This window comes from Taudactylus pleione, unplaced genomic scaffold, assembly GCF_031769625.1.
Source record: "Taudactylus pleione unplaced genomic scaffold, aTauple2 ptg000025l, whole genome shotgun sequence".
NCBI classification, from domain to species: Eukaryota; Metazoa; Chordata; class Amphibia; order Anura; family Myobatrachidae; genus Taudactylus; species Taudactylus pleione.
Genome location: NW_028284427.1, coordinates 3,079,689 through 3,098,636, shown reverse-complemented (window position 1 = coordinate 3,098,636; position 18,948 = coordinate 3,079,689). Strand labels below are relative to the sequence as shown.

The following is an 18,948-nucleotide window of genomic DNA, read 5'->3' as shown; positions in this document are numbered from 1 at the left end:
TATGTATTATAATAATAAAAATAGGTGTGAGATTTATATATCTCTTGAAATTAGTATTATAATGGTAGATGATAATTTGTATGCATCCATAAGAGGTTAACTTCATACCCTTTCCATAAGATGAGTATGAGTATGTGATAATATAGGGTCATTTTTGAGTCTAATTTAAACTTTTAATTTAATTTTTAAGATGAATAAATAAATATATAAATCTATGTAATATGCTTTTCGAAATATAGGCTCTAGAAATAACAGGGTTCGTTTTTGATTAAATTATTGCTAACAAATGTTTTAAATCAATTAATTAAGCTAAACAAGTTATCTTGGAGGATAAATAGAACATGAGGCAGTCAATACTTACACCTTGACAAAGACGCCAGAACAGCGTTGAAACGCGTAGGTGAACTTTTTGCCAAGTGCCCCGTTTGTTGCAGCTATTTGATGCATAAAGACACACAGACCTTTTTCTTCAGCCACCATCTAATTACTGAGGTCTACTCCTTGCTGTATTTACCTTGAAACACCCGACCGGCTAAGTTACACAGGCTTATACTCAGTTGCTGCTTCCAAATCAGCTGGCAAATCCACCTGCTGACTAATATATGCGGCTAAACTTTCCTTCCAGGATACCGCACATCAGCGCTCTGCTCCCCTTGAATACACCGGGGTCTGTCGCTGGATGAGCAGTATACTCAAACCGATAAGAACACTGTCGCTGCCGCAGATGGTATACGGAGATCCAGGCTCCCGGTAACAAGGTCTGAGCCTCCCTAGTGACACCGTGAATTCCACTACTTATTAACAGAGGACACCGCTAAACAGCGCTTCATTCCCCCTGAACTCACCGGGGTTTGCTGCCAGACGAGGAGTCCAGTCTCCGCAGTCAGGAACACTGCTGCGGCTGCAGAATATCTACGGAGATCCAGGCCCCCTTCAATAAGGTCTGAGCCTTCATAGTGAAAACCGTGATCTCCACTACAATTTCCTTCAATGTAAGGGCTTGGGCTGGTAGCGCTACCTAACACCATTCAAGCACCTTGTCCCTTCAATGCTCTATATGGCTGGCAAGTACATCTATATACATTGAACTTGTTTTTAATTCTATTAGAAATAATTGAGGACTCTGTGTGAGATACAGGACTAAACGCTTAAAATTCTGCAACAATCCTGCTATAATGTTTATTTTATAATACATGTACAATCAGAGGTACGGTATAAGAATTACTATTCTGATACATTTTATATATTTGTTAATAAAACATTGTTTAAAACTACCGAACCTTGTTACATTGTATACACCACTTGATTTTCCAGCTGCTTTCTCTTTTTATGTTCATTTAATTATTGGGAGTGACTAACCCAATCAGCTGTGACATATCAAGGTGTGTTATCCACTCACCAAGCGCCCAGGTACCTTTTATATCTGTATTTTGGGGGCGTCAGGCTGATTTCCCCAAATCTAACAGGACTTTTCGGCAATTTAATTTTCGCCAGGACACGTTCTCGCGTCCTTTGCAATTGAATACGGCAAATAACGTGGATAAGCGCAATGCTTTTCTGGAGGCAAAACTAGCGATGACAGCGACATCTCCGGCATTCGAAAAGTCCAGGACTTTTCGCCAGCAATTGAATGCGGGCCTAAGTTGGCAGGGGCATAAATGCTCCACACTGGTTAGGACTTTTTTCTAAATTCCTGGAGGCAATCTGATTTACAGTAGACAGAGTTTCTCAGAGCAAGATATGTGGTACAAATACAAAAAAAAATCTAAAAGTTTAAAGGATTAATAGGATTGTCACTTTGCAATATCTCCCACCCTAAATGCCCATTGCTAGGCTGTTATTTTGTCTTTGGAGAATGTTCGGATTATATTTTCTGCTGTCTCCTGTAGGCGCAGCATGGTATCATGAGGGGACCTCAGATCTGTGTGTCTAAGGAGAGAGATAGCAGCTCCATTTTTGCAGAGCAGCTTAAGCAACAACGATGGAGAATTCTAGGATAGCTGTCAGTGTTAGTTTCCAGAAGTAGTTCATACGTGTCTGTTACATGTGTAACTGCCTTATTCAAATTTTACAGTTGTCTCATTATACACCTTAACATGTTAGATTACAGTAAAAAATATAAAAGTGGTTCCAGGGCACTTTGTGGCACTTGTGTCCTTGCCTGGTCAATAGGGTTGGCACCTCTTTTCCTCTCTGGTTTATCTCATATACTCATATATTGTTAGATTGCAATTAGTAAGCTTCTGAAACACCTAACTGCGAGCCATGCTCATATGATGGCGGACATGCACATAATGTGGCCCATTCTGAGTCGGATGTGACCATGTCTGCGTCTTTTTGTGGTCGCCCATCTGCGTATGCAGATTGTCTACAAAGTAATTCCCTGGTGTCCTCCATGCGTCCGAATGTGCATGGAAAGCGACGCCAACTTACAGTGTCTGTACACGCTAAAATACCGATTGGTGCATCTTTAGACACACCATTAAAATGTACACCAGTCCTATGGCAGGTGCAGTTTCTCCATCCAAGAATGGCCACCTATGGGAGCGGCTGAATTTCACAGATATGGCCCAAACACTCCAATAACAAACCCATTAGACGGACCATCCCCATGCGTACGCTAAGACACCTTCCTGTCACCGCCAAGGAACAAGGAATTTTCAACACATTTCTGAAACCGTGCACCTCTGACTCTGCGCACGCTATCTGGATGCAGGCGCAGTACGATATAGATGCATGCGCAGAGGAAAGAATTATATCGCTTTACTACGTCTGACATCGGCAGTGCGTGCGACTCAGAATCAGGCCAAACGTTGGTTGCTGACTAGGACTAACGGCTTGCTACAGCCATACCCAGTCCCCAACTGTATAAAAGCTTTATCTATGTAAAGCTCTTAATGGTAAACTCAACTATTATACAAGTTACCATTATTATGTACACAGTATTAAAGTGTAACTTTGTATTCAAAGTCCTGACAGAAGTTCACTTAAATAACAAAGTGCCTTGTCAAAAGGCCCGTTTGGACCCAAAACTGAAGAATAAAGAAGTCATGCAGTCTATAGTGGCTTGAGGGTGCTTTCTTTGTGCACTGCATTATTATTAATAAATTATCACAAAGGGGCATATTCAATTGGCCGCAGGATTTTTTTATTTTAATTTTCCCACATGTGATTTGTGTACAATATTTTACGCTAAAATAAATCGCACTGTATCCTACTGATGCAGACTTTCATGCACTCAAAATATTTCATACGCACAAAAAACAAGCACGGGCATATTTTGTACATGCACACTCCTACAGAAAAGTTTAGGTCATGGCTATTCAATTGCTCTCATGGGTGTTTTCTTACGCTCAGTTTTTGCTAAATCTTGCCTGTTGTTTCTCGCATGACCAGGAGCGGGAAGATTAGCTTCTTATTTTCAGGTAAATATTACCTGAAAATCTCTACCCCCCCCCTGAAAAAAGTGGGACAATCTATTCCACCCCTCTGTTACTTAAAAGAAATGGAACATGGAACATCCCTAACTGATCTTAACTACTAGATAAAACTAACAACTAATAACACAAAACTGTGAACCGCCTATAAATCTATTAGATAACTGTGTATAACTAGGGAATAGTAAACAAAAACTACGCTGGGATGTGTGTGGTGGAAGGGGAGGGGTGATGCTGTGGCAGGGAGGTATGTGATGAAATAGGGTGGGGTTTAGGTGAAGAAAAATGGGGTTGAGAGGTATTATATGTGATGGATGCGTGTGGTGTAGGAGAGGACAAGGCGGAAAAGACCGGTTGTTTCTGGATTAAGGGGATGGGTTAGGGTGATCTTAAACAAAGAAAAAGTGTTAAGGTGGTGCGGATGCAAGGGTTGTATTATGTGTTTGTTAGTATGGGGTATATATCTATGTGCAGTGTGGTCGATGTGTGGGGTGGGTTATGTAAGTAGTACAGTATATAAAAGAATAAAAAAAACTATTTCAACAGGCAGGACTCATAAGCAGGAATCACATACCATCCAACATGACCAGTTCCACCATGTACAAAATGCTCTACTCCTGGACTTCTCATCTAATTTATGATTGCAGTCACCTGTGTTGAAACACTTGTCTCAACAATTACCTAGTTCAACACAGATGACTGCAATCATAAATTAAGTGGGAAGTTCAGGAGCAGAGCATTGTGTACCTGGTGGAAGGGGTCATGTTGAAGGGTATGGTACGGTATCACCATCAGGCTCCGATCAGTCAGTCCGGTTCACCAGCGCATTTTCCACAAAATGGATGCTGTAACCATACGGGGTGAGATTTATATATGAAATGCCTGAGTTTTGGACCAGCCCTCTCTTGCGGTTCTATGCTAATCACGCATGAGATTTGTTTTCAATTGGATAATACTGAAAACACATTAAAAATTATGTGAGAGAAACACAGGAAAATTAAAATTGCAGTGAAAAACAAAACACCTGCAGCCAATTAGATATGCCCCATATTGTACTGGGGTAAAATACCAATTTGTAGCCAATTACTGTCTGTCAATAAATGTATCAGCTGCACTAAGACAAATATGGAGGGCTGTAGAAACAAAGGTGTTATGATTATAAATCGTTGATTACCATTAGTAACAAAGTTCCAAGAAGTTTTTTTAAATTAGTTACCTGTCTGCGCAAGTCTCTGGTCTTTCGCGTCATTTTGTCTATTGCAGAGTTAAGTGCATCACTTCTTTCTTTCCGTCCAGTCTGGAAATACACCAACCATTATAAATATTTATGTAGTCCTACAAACACATCCCCAGCTCAGGAAAACATGTACAGCTCCTTTTCATTGTACTAAGCATATTGGTTCCGAGCTGTATATACTGTAAAATTGACACTTAAATTACTGGTTCAGTTTCTCTCTCCAAACAAAACAGGTTTAATTTTTTATTTTAAATGTTAATATTTTTTTGCATTAGTTTGTTAGTTTTGTTCTCATACGCATCTTTCATTTTATAGATTTTATAGATCAGTACCTGACTAAACACAAACTGATCTGATAACATTTTACTGAACACAGATTTTACAAACTAATTATAAAAGTATTTACTTATCTGGAAAACTAAATTCAACAATGGCCTAGTTCTTACAGAACATATACAGTAGTAACTTCTTTATGCGGTCATGCAACTGATTCTAAAATAAAGTTGCCCTATAATAAATAGCTATTAATACTATTTATGTAAGTGTTCAATGAGCTTATTATAACTGAAGAGATATTTTCAACAAAATTTTGAGTGTGAACTTACTGTAAATGCTTTGTTAATTTAATGGGGTTCTCCACCTTCAAACATGTATTTGTAACTGACCTCCCTCCTCAATATTTTGTTGGCAGGTGGCACTGTAGCGAAACCTGGCTGGCATACAATCCTGCAACCTGATGGGTAAATAGTCGCACTGGTTTTATTAGTGTTCAGAGTACTTCAGGCAAACCGATAAAAGGTGCACACTACCATGCCTGGAGACTGCCTACCGGCAGCCACCAGTGGGAGACTGTCGCATTTGATGCGGTCTTGTCACCAATGCAAGGACTTTGTTGTAAGTTTGGTCCAATAAAAATCTGCATTTCAATATATTGTGAATGGAGGCAGCATGACACCAAAGAGTTACACACTGTACAGTGTAGTAGTTGAAGGTGCAAGGACAAGGTCCAAGGTACACAGAGATGTACATCTGAAGATGAGTGATGTGTGAATAGGGACTGGGCATTGTACTTATTCCCATACAAATGTATCCATAATTTTTGTCAGTCAGATAATAATGAATTTATCATAAGTCTCAGTGTTATTTATCCCATCAAGCCACAGATACTATAAATTTGTTGCATTAGTACAGTAGTCAGTCTATTGTTTGCTGTATACGGTTCACCAGTATTTTACATATGTTTGTTACATATACAATATGTGACAGAGACGAACATTGTACGACCATGCAGTGAAATCCTTCTTTGGCGCGTTTACCACCACGTCAGTAAGATACTGTATGTGTAACAGTGTTGCGAGTAGTTTTATACACCTTTGCTAAATTGATTGCAATGCCAAGGACATGTAAGCAGACTGTACAAAAGCAGGATCTTCCGGTTTGGTAGCACTTGATGCGACTGCGGCCATCGACATGAACAAGTGATGTGTTAGTAGTGCAGTATATCCACAATGCGACCAATTCATAATGGCCCTTTCATTAAGCATTGCGTGACAATCTCCATGTCATGAAGAATGTAGTACTGTAGAGAAATTATACATTTACCACACTAGTGCAGTAGTAGCAGATTATTGTTGCATACTATCCACAAGTTTTGGTCACAAACCAATGCTGCAGATCATGTTTTTTTTTTTTTTTGGGTGGGGGAGGTGTCGGGGGGCTATTGTGGGTGAGCCTGGACGTAAATTGTTACAGGATAGCTGTTTAATCCAAGTGCAGTGAATATATAATCAAGAAATAGGGCTCCCACATGTCATGGCCAAGAATATCTATTTTCTCATTATTTCTGGTGCACCCAATTTACAGAACGAGTGGAGATTTGTTCCTATAGCAGTGTTACTATATTTAGCAGCAAAAAGATAAAAGAACCATACATTTCCCATGTATTCTGAGAGAAGATCCTGAAGAGCTTGTCGAACAGAATTGCATTCGGCTACTATTCTTTCCCTACGGTCATCACGAGTGCAGGAGGAGTCAGCCATCAGAGCAGCCCCACTGATAATGCTTTCTAGTCGCTCTTCCAGGGATGGTCTAAACCGGTCTTCACTGAAACCAAGGGGGTCCACAATGATTTGTTTCTGGTGTATAGAAAATAAAATTGAAAACAGTCATTAGGCATAGTATAAATCCTCATATAGCCATTTGACAGAGTAATCACTACACCATCACTTTCCAGAGAGATTATGTATGAAATTATGTATTTGTTCATAATAAAAGACAGAAGTAGTGTTCTAACGGGATTGCTTGCATTGGGTAAGAAATGCTTTGTGTGTCAATCTCCGGTGCATGGAGTGTTATTACAACTTGAATGAGGAGAAACTAATGTACTTGGTAATTTACTACAAGATGATGAAACCACATTTTGAGGTTTGATAGAAAAAAGGAAATACTACAAAAATTGTGTGCGTTACCCAGGGGTGCAACTAATTATAATTTATATTAAATAGGGATATTTTATTTATTTTTAAAGGAGATGGATGTCATGTGTTACAACTCTGTGGGTATAACCAAGCATAGAAATGACCAAAAATATGATGGTAATCAGTAACAGACAACCTCAGGCCATATAAAAATAAAAAAAAGATGGATGTATTTATTACCAGTTATTTATATAGCGCACACACATTCCACAGCGCTGTTCAGATAATATTTGACCATTCACATCAGCCTTTGCTCCAGTGGGCAATCTTTATTCCCAACCACATAATTTTTGTCATGATCCAATTAACCTATCAGTACATTTTTGGATGGGATGGGTGCGGGATGCTGGCACTCGGGATCCCAGCGGTCAGAATCCCGACGCCAGCATCACGACAGGGTTAGAATACCGATGGTCAGTATTCTTAACCCTCCCCCTCTCAATATTCTAACCCTATCCCTCTCTCCCAGTTGCCTGACCCTAACCCTCCCCCTAACCCGGCTACTTACCTTTGGTACTCCAGTGGTCGGGATTCCGACGCCGGCATTCTGAGCGCCAGAATCCCCACGGTCGGGATATTAACCACATCCCTTTTGGATCATAAGAGGAAACCCATGCAAGTACAGAAACATTATACATATACACTCAGCGCTAGCTGGTCAGCTTGAAGGTAGTCTTAAAGCAGGCTGGGGGTAGCGTGAGTACTAAATCACTTGTACTTTTCCATTTTGTGTAAGTGAACTTTATTTGATATAAAATAGATATAAAAATCACATGAGTTACTAAGAATACTAGTAAATAAGGGAGGCAGGACCACACAAACAGATTACTAAAATACCTTGCATTAAAAGTGCCCACAGTTACCCTTGGACCAATGATCTGCCTTCATTCACCTACTGGCAGGGAAGAGACCAAGTATAAAGTCTTCCCACTATTGGTAGGTTCACAAACTGACAAGGTCCACGGGGACTTAAAAGATCCCAGTTTTCAGCAAGATCCGAGACCAGCAGAACAGGAGCCATAAATCTTAAGTTAGAATAGTCTCTCAGTGCAAGATGGTACACACACAGTACAGCAACATGTGCTCTGTATAGAACCAATCTCCACCCCTGCCATAATTTGAAATAAGCACTTGAAATAATCAGTTTGGAGAGGGGGGTAAACTGCACTGAGCTGATTAATAAGGACTAGACTTGGCTGCAGAATATATGTGCGCTATATAAATAACTGGTAATAAATAACCACAATAATGAGAGTTATGGTAAAACTTACCTTCGTTAACTCTTTTTTTAAGTCCATAGGGTCCACAGGCAGACCTTGGGGGCGTAGGTGGTGGTTGAGGACTGGGCATTGAACAGTTAAAGCTTTGCTCCCAGAATGCAACAGTCCTTCCCCCTATACCCCGCCCCAAGCCTAAGGCTGGAGAGGCAGAGGAGAGAAGGAAGCCTGGTACACACTAGAATCACATTCTCACACAGAAGGAGACGGGATACAGGTGACCAGGAAACATAGCCCATAGAAGCCAGGTGCATCCCTATGGACTTCGAAGAAAGAGTTAACGAAGGTAAGTTTTACCATAACTCTAATTTTCTTCTTCAGGGTCCATAGGGAGACCTTGGAGATGTCCCAAAGCAGTTGTTCAAGGGTAGAGATGCTCCTGAGCTGATAGGAGAATCTGGCATCCAAATGAAGCATCCTGAGAGGTAAATATATCGAAGGCATAGAAGGTGTGAACAGAACACCACATGGTCGCCTTACGAAGCTGATCAGCTGAGGCACCACGGCGAGCAGCCCATGAGGGACCCACAGAGCGAGTGGAATGAGCAGTAACAGTAGCCGCTACAGGAAGGCCTGCCTGTGTGTAAGCCTGTGAGATAGTCATGCAAAAGCTATCTAGCCAATGTCTGTTGATTGGCTTGCCAATCCTTCTTGTGAAATCCATAGAGCACAAATAGGGAGTCTGTTTTCCTCAGAGAACTGGTACGGTGTACGTAGATACTGAGAGCACGGACCACATCCACGGAGGCCTCACCTACCGAGAGGGCTGGTGATTGGAAGGTCGGACTAAGATTTCCTCATTAATATGGAAACGAATAACCACTTTGGGAAGGAAGCCAGGGCGAGTCCAAAGAACATCCCTGTCCTGATGGAAGATTAAAAATGGGGAGCCGCAAACAACACAAATTATCAGACCAGTGCTGGTAAGCTGATTATGATTAACCAAAAAAACAAACACCAAAAAAAAAAAACAGCTCCACACACCTATGGGTCTGTGTACACCAAATTCACCACCAAGGGGTGATCACACAAAAATGGAACAAGGTGGTGTTGCGCTAATAATCTAAATATTGGAGTTGTTAAAGGACTAAATATGGCAGAAAATCAACAAACGGATTCAAGACACCAAAAATAATATAAGAATCATAATTTTTTATACAAATTGTACTAGAAAATTGACCTAGTTGCAATAGAACATATACTAAAAAGTTACAATTCTTCTGCAGAAGTCTACACAGACTAATCTTATATACATATATAAAACCTCTTAACATACATTAAATGATGAGTACACAAATAGCTGTAATAAAGACTACATAAAGCTGTCTTGTTGAATGACAAAGATCTCACCGGATTGTAATCCACAAAGATATAAGTATAAATGGATACTCTTGTGTCCACAATTAACACTTGGAAGACAGAAGCCTTGATTAGGTCTCCATATAAAAAGGTAAGTGCTGCTGATGTAGTGAAATCCAAGTCTTACTTAGCTCCGTGTAACACGGCTTAAAGTCCCCGTCTTACACGTGGGAGACCGCTTCTTTTACCCAAAGCATCTGTGGTGGTTTGACGCCAGCACTGGGTAAACTGAAGAAGTCGACCTCCTACTCTGGGGTCCCACAGGAGGAGGCCCGTCCTGTCAGGCTGAAGGCTTGTCCTCTTTTTTGAAGCAGAAACATCTGGTGGTCCAGGTCTGCTTGGTCCTGGGCTTAGCAGCCCTAGTGGAAGCCCACTGCCTAGGAAAGGACTGACTCTTTGGCTTTGCCTGGGGATAAAAGGACCTAAAAAGGATGTTGTCCTAGGTTTTGCGGTAGCTGCTGAAGGCAGTCTTTGATGCTGCTAATGTGGGCCAAACAAAATCTCCCCATTATAAGGTAATGTTTCTAAGGATTTCTTAGAATCTGCATCCGCCTTCCATGGCAGACACCGCCGTGGCCGAAGCTCTAGAAGCTAGGAGACTGGCATCCAAGGACGCTTCTCCAATATATGAAGCTGCATCTCTTATGTCAGCTACACAAGACATCTGATCCCGAGAGGCATCTGAGGGAAAAGATTCTTCAAGGACGTCCACCCAGCTTTCAATTGCTTTAGCCACCCATGCAATAGCCATGGTCGGGCGAGCAATTGCTCCTGAAAGAGAGCACACAGATTTAAGACCAGTTTCAATCTTTCTATCCGTAAGGTCCTTTAGTGAGGAAACTGTAGGGATAGGTAAAGTAGTGCTTTTAATCAAACGCGTAACATCCACTGCTGGGGGAGTATCCCATCTTGCACAATGAGCTGCAGGAAAAGGATAACAAGAGGTCAGGCGTTTTTGGACAAGAGGTCAGGCGGCTTTGGGTTTGAAACCTCTTACTAGGCATCTGCCAAGCCTCTGCCATGTGCTCAACTAGTTGATCCGAGAGGGGAAACTCTGCTGAAGCCACTTTGTCGTTTAAATAGTGGGTGCCTTGATTTGGGGGCGAGCTGAAACTCTGCTTCTTCCCCCGAAGGGGACTCCATATTAGAGAGATCAGCATCCCCAGAATCTAATAACACAGGACCCTTAGTAGTCTTACTGGGTAGGGGCTTCTCACCTTGTAACATATTTTGAAAGGGTGTAGAGGTAGCCGCCAGACTTTGTACTGAGTTAGAGAGTATATGTCTACCCATGGAGGGGGCATAGGAGGTACCTGTATTGCTTGTACTTGTTGTGGCAACCCCATAGGGGGAATTACAGCCGGGACTGCTAGGCGGTCCGCAATAGTGGCCAGCACCTGAGAGGCCCCTCACAGGGGGGCTCCTGAGCCGGGCTGGAGGGTCTGATGGGCCTGGTGGGGTATCACACTTCGCACATAGCCCATACTGTATTAAATCCTCCTCATTTAAGCCTGCATCACGTAATTTGCATGAGAGAAGTATGGGTGCAGCTGCTTGCTTCCTACTCTTGCCTTTGCTAGAACCACACAATAGGCACTTAGGAATATGCAACCACTAGATATGTGATATACAAGTGGGATGCAATATACTGATCCTGTCTTATGCTTGGGCAAGCTGCAGGAGCGCACAGCACAAAATATTGTACAGTGCAGTAATTAACAGTATGTGACGACCTTCACAAACACAAGAAATGTGAGGTACAGGAAACCCTGAATACACCTGTATGTTAAAGCAAAGATGAGAAAAAAGGGAAAGATATATGCTGACAGTATAGAGAGAATATACAGACAGCGCTAGCATAAGTCGCATACAATGCAGAAATACATAAAACTGCAAAATGGCAGTACAATCAACTACTCAGTGCTACATAACCTGTCTCCAGGGAGAGGTATGTAGGGGGACCGGACCCTGCGTTTCCCTGAGAGAGCTGTTGCTGAGTCGGTAGAAGATGGCTACCGGAGACCTCTGAGGGGGCGTGGTCGGAGGAGAGCAACTCAGAGAAGCTAGACCTCAGAGGAATAGTTCCATGAGCTGAGGGGCTGCTGTAATAGGGAAAGCTGACCTCTCCATGCGGATTGTTAACCACCGGGACGCTGGATTCCCGCTCCATATGTACCCTGGTGGTCTAGTGGATCACGTGGTCGGAGCTAGTGTTCACCCTCAGCACCTCCGGTCTGTCCCCTGAAACCGGAGGTAAGACTGCCTATCTGCAGGCAACGCAAGTGGTGACATGCCTTACTTGTCCCCATAGAAACCAGGATGCAGTCTGGGTCTGTCCGCAGGGCCGGCTAGCAAGGTCACCGGGATGCCCGCCGAGAGCACCAGAGGGAGCTGGGGTTGCGGCGCCCGGAGGGGTGATGGAGCGGCAGCACAGACGTCCTGCGGACAGTCTGCTGCTGCCCACCCGGAAGATTAAATGTAAAATAAAGAAAATCATAAAAATAAAAAGCTTTTGGGCTGCTGAAGCAGCCCACTGTTATAATGGTGACCAGACTCCGGCCAGGCACCGACTAAACTGAAGTGCCTCTGGCTCGGTATAGAGGAAAGGACCGTTGCATCCTGGGAGAAAGCTTTAACTGTTCGGTGCCCACGCCTCAACCACCACCTACACCCCCAAGGTCTCTCTGTGGATCCCTATGGACCCTAAAGAAGAAATGTAGCAATATATAATTTCCCAAACATCTGCTTCTTCACAATAACTCATCCATGGAAAATTCTAGACCGATACACAAGAGGCCCCTAGTGTGATAAATGCGGACATCAGGGTGATCTCATGCCACTGATCTTAGTTGATAGACGCTACGGATGTGTGCTCATACATATAGCCTCAATAACCCACACAGCGTGACTAGCCTGGCGTAAGTCATGCCGTGTCCCGTGCAACTCTGCTAGCGCTGGGGTCTTTTTTTGCAGAAAATGCATCTAAGTCACAATGCAATGCAGCTAGGGTGCACAAGGAGACTGCGCTGATTCATTTGATGTTACACTACTATATCTGTGTGCATTGGAATCTGTATTCAGAGTCACAGTCACACACAGATATACAGGTGTCACATCAAATTAAACAGCACAGTCAGCTGGTGCGTCCTAGTCACATTGCATTTCGACTTAGACTAATTATTGGCAAAGAAAGAAGCAAAAAAGTACACCTGTCGCTAGCAGAGTCTCACAGGACCTGGAGCACTGAGATAGGCATTTTGCCATGACTAGAGTAAAGATGTGTAAGGACACAACTGTAGTGTACATCTAACACCTTGAATTAATATACCAGGAACGTTGTACTACTAATAGGACTAAGTGTATACATATTGAAACCACCCAGCCACATTTAAGAACAGTGTAATTGTGACACAGTATTTGCAGTGGCTGGCGAGAGAGTATGCCTAACATACTCAACATCTATGGTCACAAATCTGCCTAACACCAAGCTCTCACCAAACCTCTAATGTTTTGTCATAATGATCCTTGAAGGATGACAAATCTGGTAGAGGCCATTCTCCTAGCTGAGAACTAGCGGAGAGGTTTCTCATAATTCCAGGTATTCCGTGAAAAAGCACTCCAAAACTTTGGAGTTGGTGAAAGCGTTTATCAGGAATTTCCTTCTCCTACGAGAGACCAGTTTATTGATGAAGGAGTTAGGTGAGGGCAGAATGATTTACCCTTTTCATAAAGATAGCGTAAAGCTTATCCCCTCTCAACTAAGAAACTAATTGAGCTCAAAGGGTACAGCCAAAATTCGGTGTCATTGCTATCTCTCATTTTGCACATGGCTGGCTTAAAATTGTTCCTGGGTGAGGTTAGAACCTGGAGCCCTACTTTTCCTGGTTTGCTGGCTGGCTGAAAATTGTTTCTGGGTGGGGTTAGGACCTGAAGCATTATGTCTGCTGAATTAGCCTACAAGTCTATAGTAGCTAGAGAAGTTCTCAGGGTCGAAACTTTGAGTTCTGTCACCCGGGACAAGGCAATAATTTGGTTCCCCCCCCAATAACTATAGACTGTCCTTCCAGAACCCCCTTCCTGTGTGCAATATGCTGACAAACATACATATAGTGCATCCGGAAAGTATTCACAGCACTTCACTTTTTCCACATTTTGTTATGTTACAGATTTATTCCAAAATGGAATGAATTCATTTTTGTCCTCAAAATTCTACACACAATACCCCATAATGATAACGTGTAAAAAGATTTTTTGAGATTTTTGCAAAGTTTATTAAAAAAAAAAAATACCTGTTTCCTGTGAGAAGGTGAAATATAAGGTTCTATTCCACACCCTGGTATGAGTGTTTCCTATAATTGAGTAGATTTTAGTGCAGGTAATATCTTTGCTGTGGATGATTATAATTGTGATAGGTCTGGTATCTCATGAAGCCAAGCATTAGAAACCGACAACCAATATGTGTTTGAGGTTATAAAATCTGGGAAAAGGTAACAATGTAAATTTGTGCAGGCGGCTGAAAGTAAGAGTGTCATGTAAAGGTGTTAGGAGTATTTGAGATAGTCATGGGGCCAGCTAATTACTGTATAGAGATTGTAGAAACATAAAAAGTGTGTGCGGGGCAAACCAACATTTTATTGGAACTACTGGAAGGAGAGCAGGTCGCCGCTAGGGTCACAGACATCCTTCACTGAGAGGATTCCCTTACTGACTCTATAGGGGGTACAGGGATTACTCTGGGTATAGCCTGGAGAGTGAGAGTCTGGGTACCAAATAGCTACTGATTTTCTTCCCAGCAGAGCTCAGACTCCCTCTTCACTATAACCCGCCCCCAGCCACCGCCCAGCCAGTTCAAGTTTCCTGCCATTGGCAGGAGAGAGGAGAAGAAGAGGGAGAAGGAAAACCAACACATACTCTCAGAACATGTCAGAGAAAGGTGCGCCAAGAACAGGCATCAGAGAAAATAAAACCCACAAACCAGGTGTGTCAGAGTGGGCGCCCTGTGCCCCCTAAGGAGTTGTAGATTTTTTTTTTAACAAGGTAAGACCATAAATCCTCCTTTCTTCTTCCTCCTCCACAAGGGGGCACAGGGATCAATCTGGGACGTCCTAAAGCTGTACCCCGATGGAAGGAGGGCTGCACTGGGAACCCCCTTTTTGTCCTGAGCCAGCACCCGAAGACCTGACGGTGACAACTGCATAGTAACGAATAAAGAGTGTGGTAGTTAACTACATGGCAGCTGCACAAAGTTGTACCGCAGAAACGCCACATTGAGCCTCCCGACAAGGTCCCACTGACCTTGCGTAATAAGCAATCATACATATTGGTAGCTGCTCAATCACTTTAGTAATATCACTCAGGTGCTTGAACGGGAGGAGTTATAATATACAAGAAACAGCAAAGAGTATCCCCCAGCACTCAGAGTGATATCGACAATAAGATTTGAAAAACTACAAGGTGGTAGAGAATGCAGAGATCTCAGTTGCATATATTTGCTTAGCCTCCAGGCCACGTCACAGCTTCTCCGATTACTGGAGGTCTCTAATACTTAGTCAAAGTCTGGGGCGCGGAACCCCAAAAAGCCGGCAAAGGCCAGACAACCCAGGGCAGCACACCTGTGAGAGTTAGTAAGTGTTAATAATAAATCAAAGGCGAACACCTTAGTATCTCACAGGCAGCTGCCCGACAGGATGAAAATCCTGACAGAAGCAGGTAAGCATGTTAACCTCCTCTGTCTTCCCCCCTCCTAACCCTCGCCTTGGTGGTGCCTAACACTAACCTCCCCCCAGTGCTTACAGCAAAGCTCCCACCGGGAGTGCCTAACCCTAACCTCTTACCGCTCCCTAAACTTAACCCTCCCTGGGGGTGCCTAACCCTAACCAACCCTCTAGGGGTGCCTAACCATAATCGCCCCCCCAAAACCGAACACTAACCCTGCTAACTGCCCTAAAGCTAACCCACCGCCTCCGCAGCTAACAGGACGGGCGCCCAGGACTTACCTCATTCGGGCACGGGTCGTCCTGGATTCCGGCGTTGGGATTATGATAGGCATCGGTGCGGGGAGGGGCTAACAGGAACTGCCGTACTCCCCCCACTAGTATGGACCCCAGTGACATTGCCCTCACCGCTGTCAGTGGCGTCCTGTTAGCCGGTGCCCTTTTGGTCTAGTGTGTGGAATGGGGACCCCCAGAACCAACACTACCGTCTTCACACCGGCGGTGTTAAGCCGCGAGCATGCGGTTACCTGCCCCCGTCGGCGTCCGGCTGCGGGCTCCGTGAGCTGTAGTGTGGCTTCCCAGAGTCCTGCGGCGGAAGTCACTGACCCAGTCGGTGCTACCGCCATCGGGGTCGTTGGAGCAGCAGTGACGGCGCCCTATAGGACGCCCTGCACTGCCCGCTCTTTGTAGAAAAAAAATTTATATATTTAAACATAAATAAAATAAAAGTAACAGGGGCCACTTAAAAGCATCCTCCACAAAATGGTGCATGTTCCTGCTCGGCACCAAACAAACTGGCTGGCCAGTGGCTGGGGGCGGGTTATAGTGCAGAGGGAGCCTGGGGGCTACTGGGAAGAAAATTAGTAACTATTTGGTGCCCAGTCTCTCCCTCTTCAGGCTATACCTGATTTTTAACACTTTCACGGTTTCTCTATCCTATATATGCAGCCGTAGCTGCTCTTACCTTTCTTACTTTACACTTCACTTTTCTCATTAGAGCGATGCCCTGGGATGGCTCGGCTGAGCTAATTTGAGGGGTGTCCTGCGCTCTGGATTTGAACCCTAGTATGTTAGGGACCTACCCTACAGAGGTTACCTGGATATGGTGGGTAGGCCCATAACCTTGGCCATGATTATGCTAAAAACCTCTAGGCAATAAAATTTTGCAATAAATAAATAATGTATTTATATATAATTAGTAATCTGGAGTTGTGCACCTGTGATCTGTCTATTTCTGTGCCTGCAATAATAGTCTCAACAGGTAGCACCTCCCATTATATATATTCAGGGTGTGCAGTCTAGGACCCTTTCCTATATACAGAGAGTGATCCCTGTGCCCTCTAGCGGAAGAAGAAATTTGTGTTTGCCCCAAGGGGACATAAGGGGAAGAACAAGTGGGATGGGTATGGGATGCCGGCATTTGGGATCTCGGCGTTCAGTATTCTAACCCTTCCCCTCTCCCTACCAAGGAGGGATAGATTAAGGTTCCTCCAATTCACTAAGTGTGTTTTCATTTTGTCTATCAAGGGGGAGAAATTAGAAGTATAAAGCTGAAAAATACAGGAGGGAACACAGATCCCTAAATATTTTACTTTATGTGGGGTAACCGTGAACATGGAGGTGGGGGTGGTAGGAAAGGGATGTATGAGCAGTTAGGGGGTAACAGTTCAGATTTATTTATATTGATGCAATATCCAGGAAATGAGCTAAACTCCTGTATGATATGGAAAATAGCAGGTATAGAAGACGAGGGATTTGAAATAAAAAGCAGCATCCCATCCGCATATACACCTAATTCACTTTCCTTGTCCCAAATTTCAATCCCAGTATAAGCAGGCTCCTTGGCGCAAACCTATAGCTAAAGGTTCTAAAGCGGCCGCAAACAGTAAAAGCGAAAGAGAACAGCCTTGACGTGTACCCATTTGAATACAAAAAGGGGGAGATAAGAATTTGTTAGTTAAAATATACGTGGTAGGAGATGAGTGCAAAGTACCTAGAAGACGGACAAATGTATCAGGGAAGACAAAACGAGACGTCTGGAACAGGTGGTCCCAGGTCACTAAAACAAATGCCTTTTCGGCGTCTAGTGAAAAAAAAGGAGCTTCACGGAAGGGAACTGCAATACTGCAAGAATTATTCTGACATTAGTTAAGAGTTTCAGCCCCAAATAAAACCGGATTGATTCGAAAGATTAATTAACGGCAAAATTAATTTCAGCCTGTCTGCCAGGATTTTTGTATCAAGTTTATAGTCAATATTAAGCAGGGATATGGGCCTGGGAGAAGAAGGGAGAAGAGAATTCCTGCCTGGTCTTGTAAGAATTTTTACTATTGCCGAATTAAAGTGTAACAGAAGAGTGAGAATCTTATAATGGAATAAAAAAAAACTTAATAAGAGTGTCCACTATGCAGGGACACTATAACTTAAAGAATTTGACATGAAGGCCTTCAGGATCTTGAGTTTTCATAGGTTTTCAGGGACTTTATAGCTGAGGTGACCTTCAGCTCAGAAATCAGCTAATTAGAAAATCAGCATGTTTGGGGGGGGGGGGGGGGGGGGATAGACCTGTGGAAAGGAGATATGCCGCCAGAAAGAAGATCTATAGGGTCTTGAGAAAATAAATTCTGATAATACCTGTACAGTATAGCAGCAATTTCTTTACCATTAAAGTTGGTAGTTAAGTGTTCGTCTAAGTGCCGCAATGCTAGTCTTTGTGCGACTTTTTTTCCTTCAAATGAGTCTTATTCACAGAGTGATATAGCTAGCACAAGCAGCTTCTGCTGATTAAAATGTTCTCTGTGCATCTGCTGGTGTATCTGCATGTGAAATGCTACGTTACAGTGTTACAGCCGCTTACACTGTGACTTAGCATTTCACATGCAGATACACCCGCATGTGAATAAGACACATTTGAAGATAAAAAGTTGCACGAAAGACGCTCGGAGCTACCGAGGCACATACAGTTCCCGTGTTACGTATGGCGCGGCTTGTAGCACATGGAGGATAGACGTATGTGGACAGCCCTAATAATTGCCTTAGCAGATTGCCTAAAAAGGCTGGGATCATCCGCATGGGTTTGATTATGGAACACATAATTGTTCCAAGCAGTTTCCAACATGGACTTAAATTTTAAAGAGGAGGTCATTTTAGTTGGAAAGCGCCATTGTTAGAGCCTAGGATAAATTTGCCTTGAAGTGTAACCCACACAGGGGCATGATCTGAAATGGATATAGGATCAATGGTTGTGTCTAAGACCCTGGCGGACAGTGAAGTAGACAGAAGTAATCTAATCTAAAAAACATTATGAGTAGGAGGATTAATATGTATATTCCAAATTAATGGGATGATGCACCCTCCAAGAATCAAGGAGGCCCAGCTGGGTGGCAATGTAATCTAACCCAATTTTAGGTTGTCGGAGAGAAACACCAGATAGTCTCTGTCAAGTAT

The 18,948-nt window shown here is 43.2% G+C and overlaps 1 protein-coding gene across 2 annotated transcripts in view; it reads right to left on the bottom strand.

The window, feature by feature from the left end:
* Nucleotides 1-18,948, bottom strand: part of CTNNA1 (catenin alpha 1) — a 235,030-nt gene that overhangs the window by 150,316 nt on the left and 65,766 nt on the right. For both annotated transcript variants that reach the window (XM_088451270.1, XM_088451266.1), the window contains 2 exons: nucleotides 6,606-6,809; nucleotides 4,654-4,734 (listed from right to left, as the gene is read on the bottom strand). In XM_088451270.1, coding sequence (XP_088307396.1) covers nucleotides 4,654-4,734; nucleotides 6,606-6,809 — 285 coding nt within the window. The remainder of the gene's footprint in view (nucleotides 1-4,653; nucleotides 4,735-6,605; nucleotides 6,810-18,948) is intronic.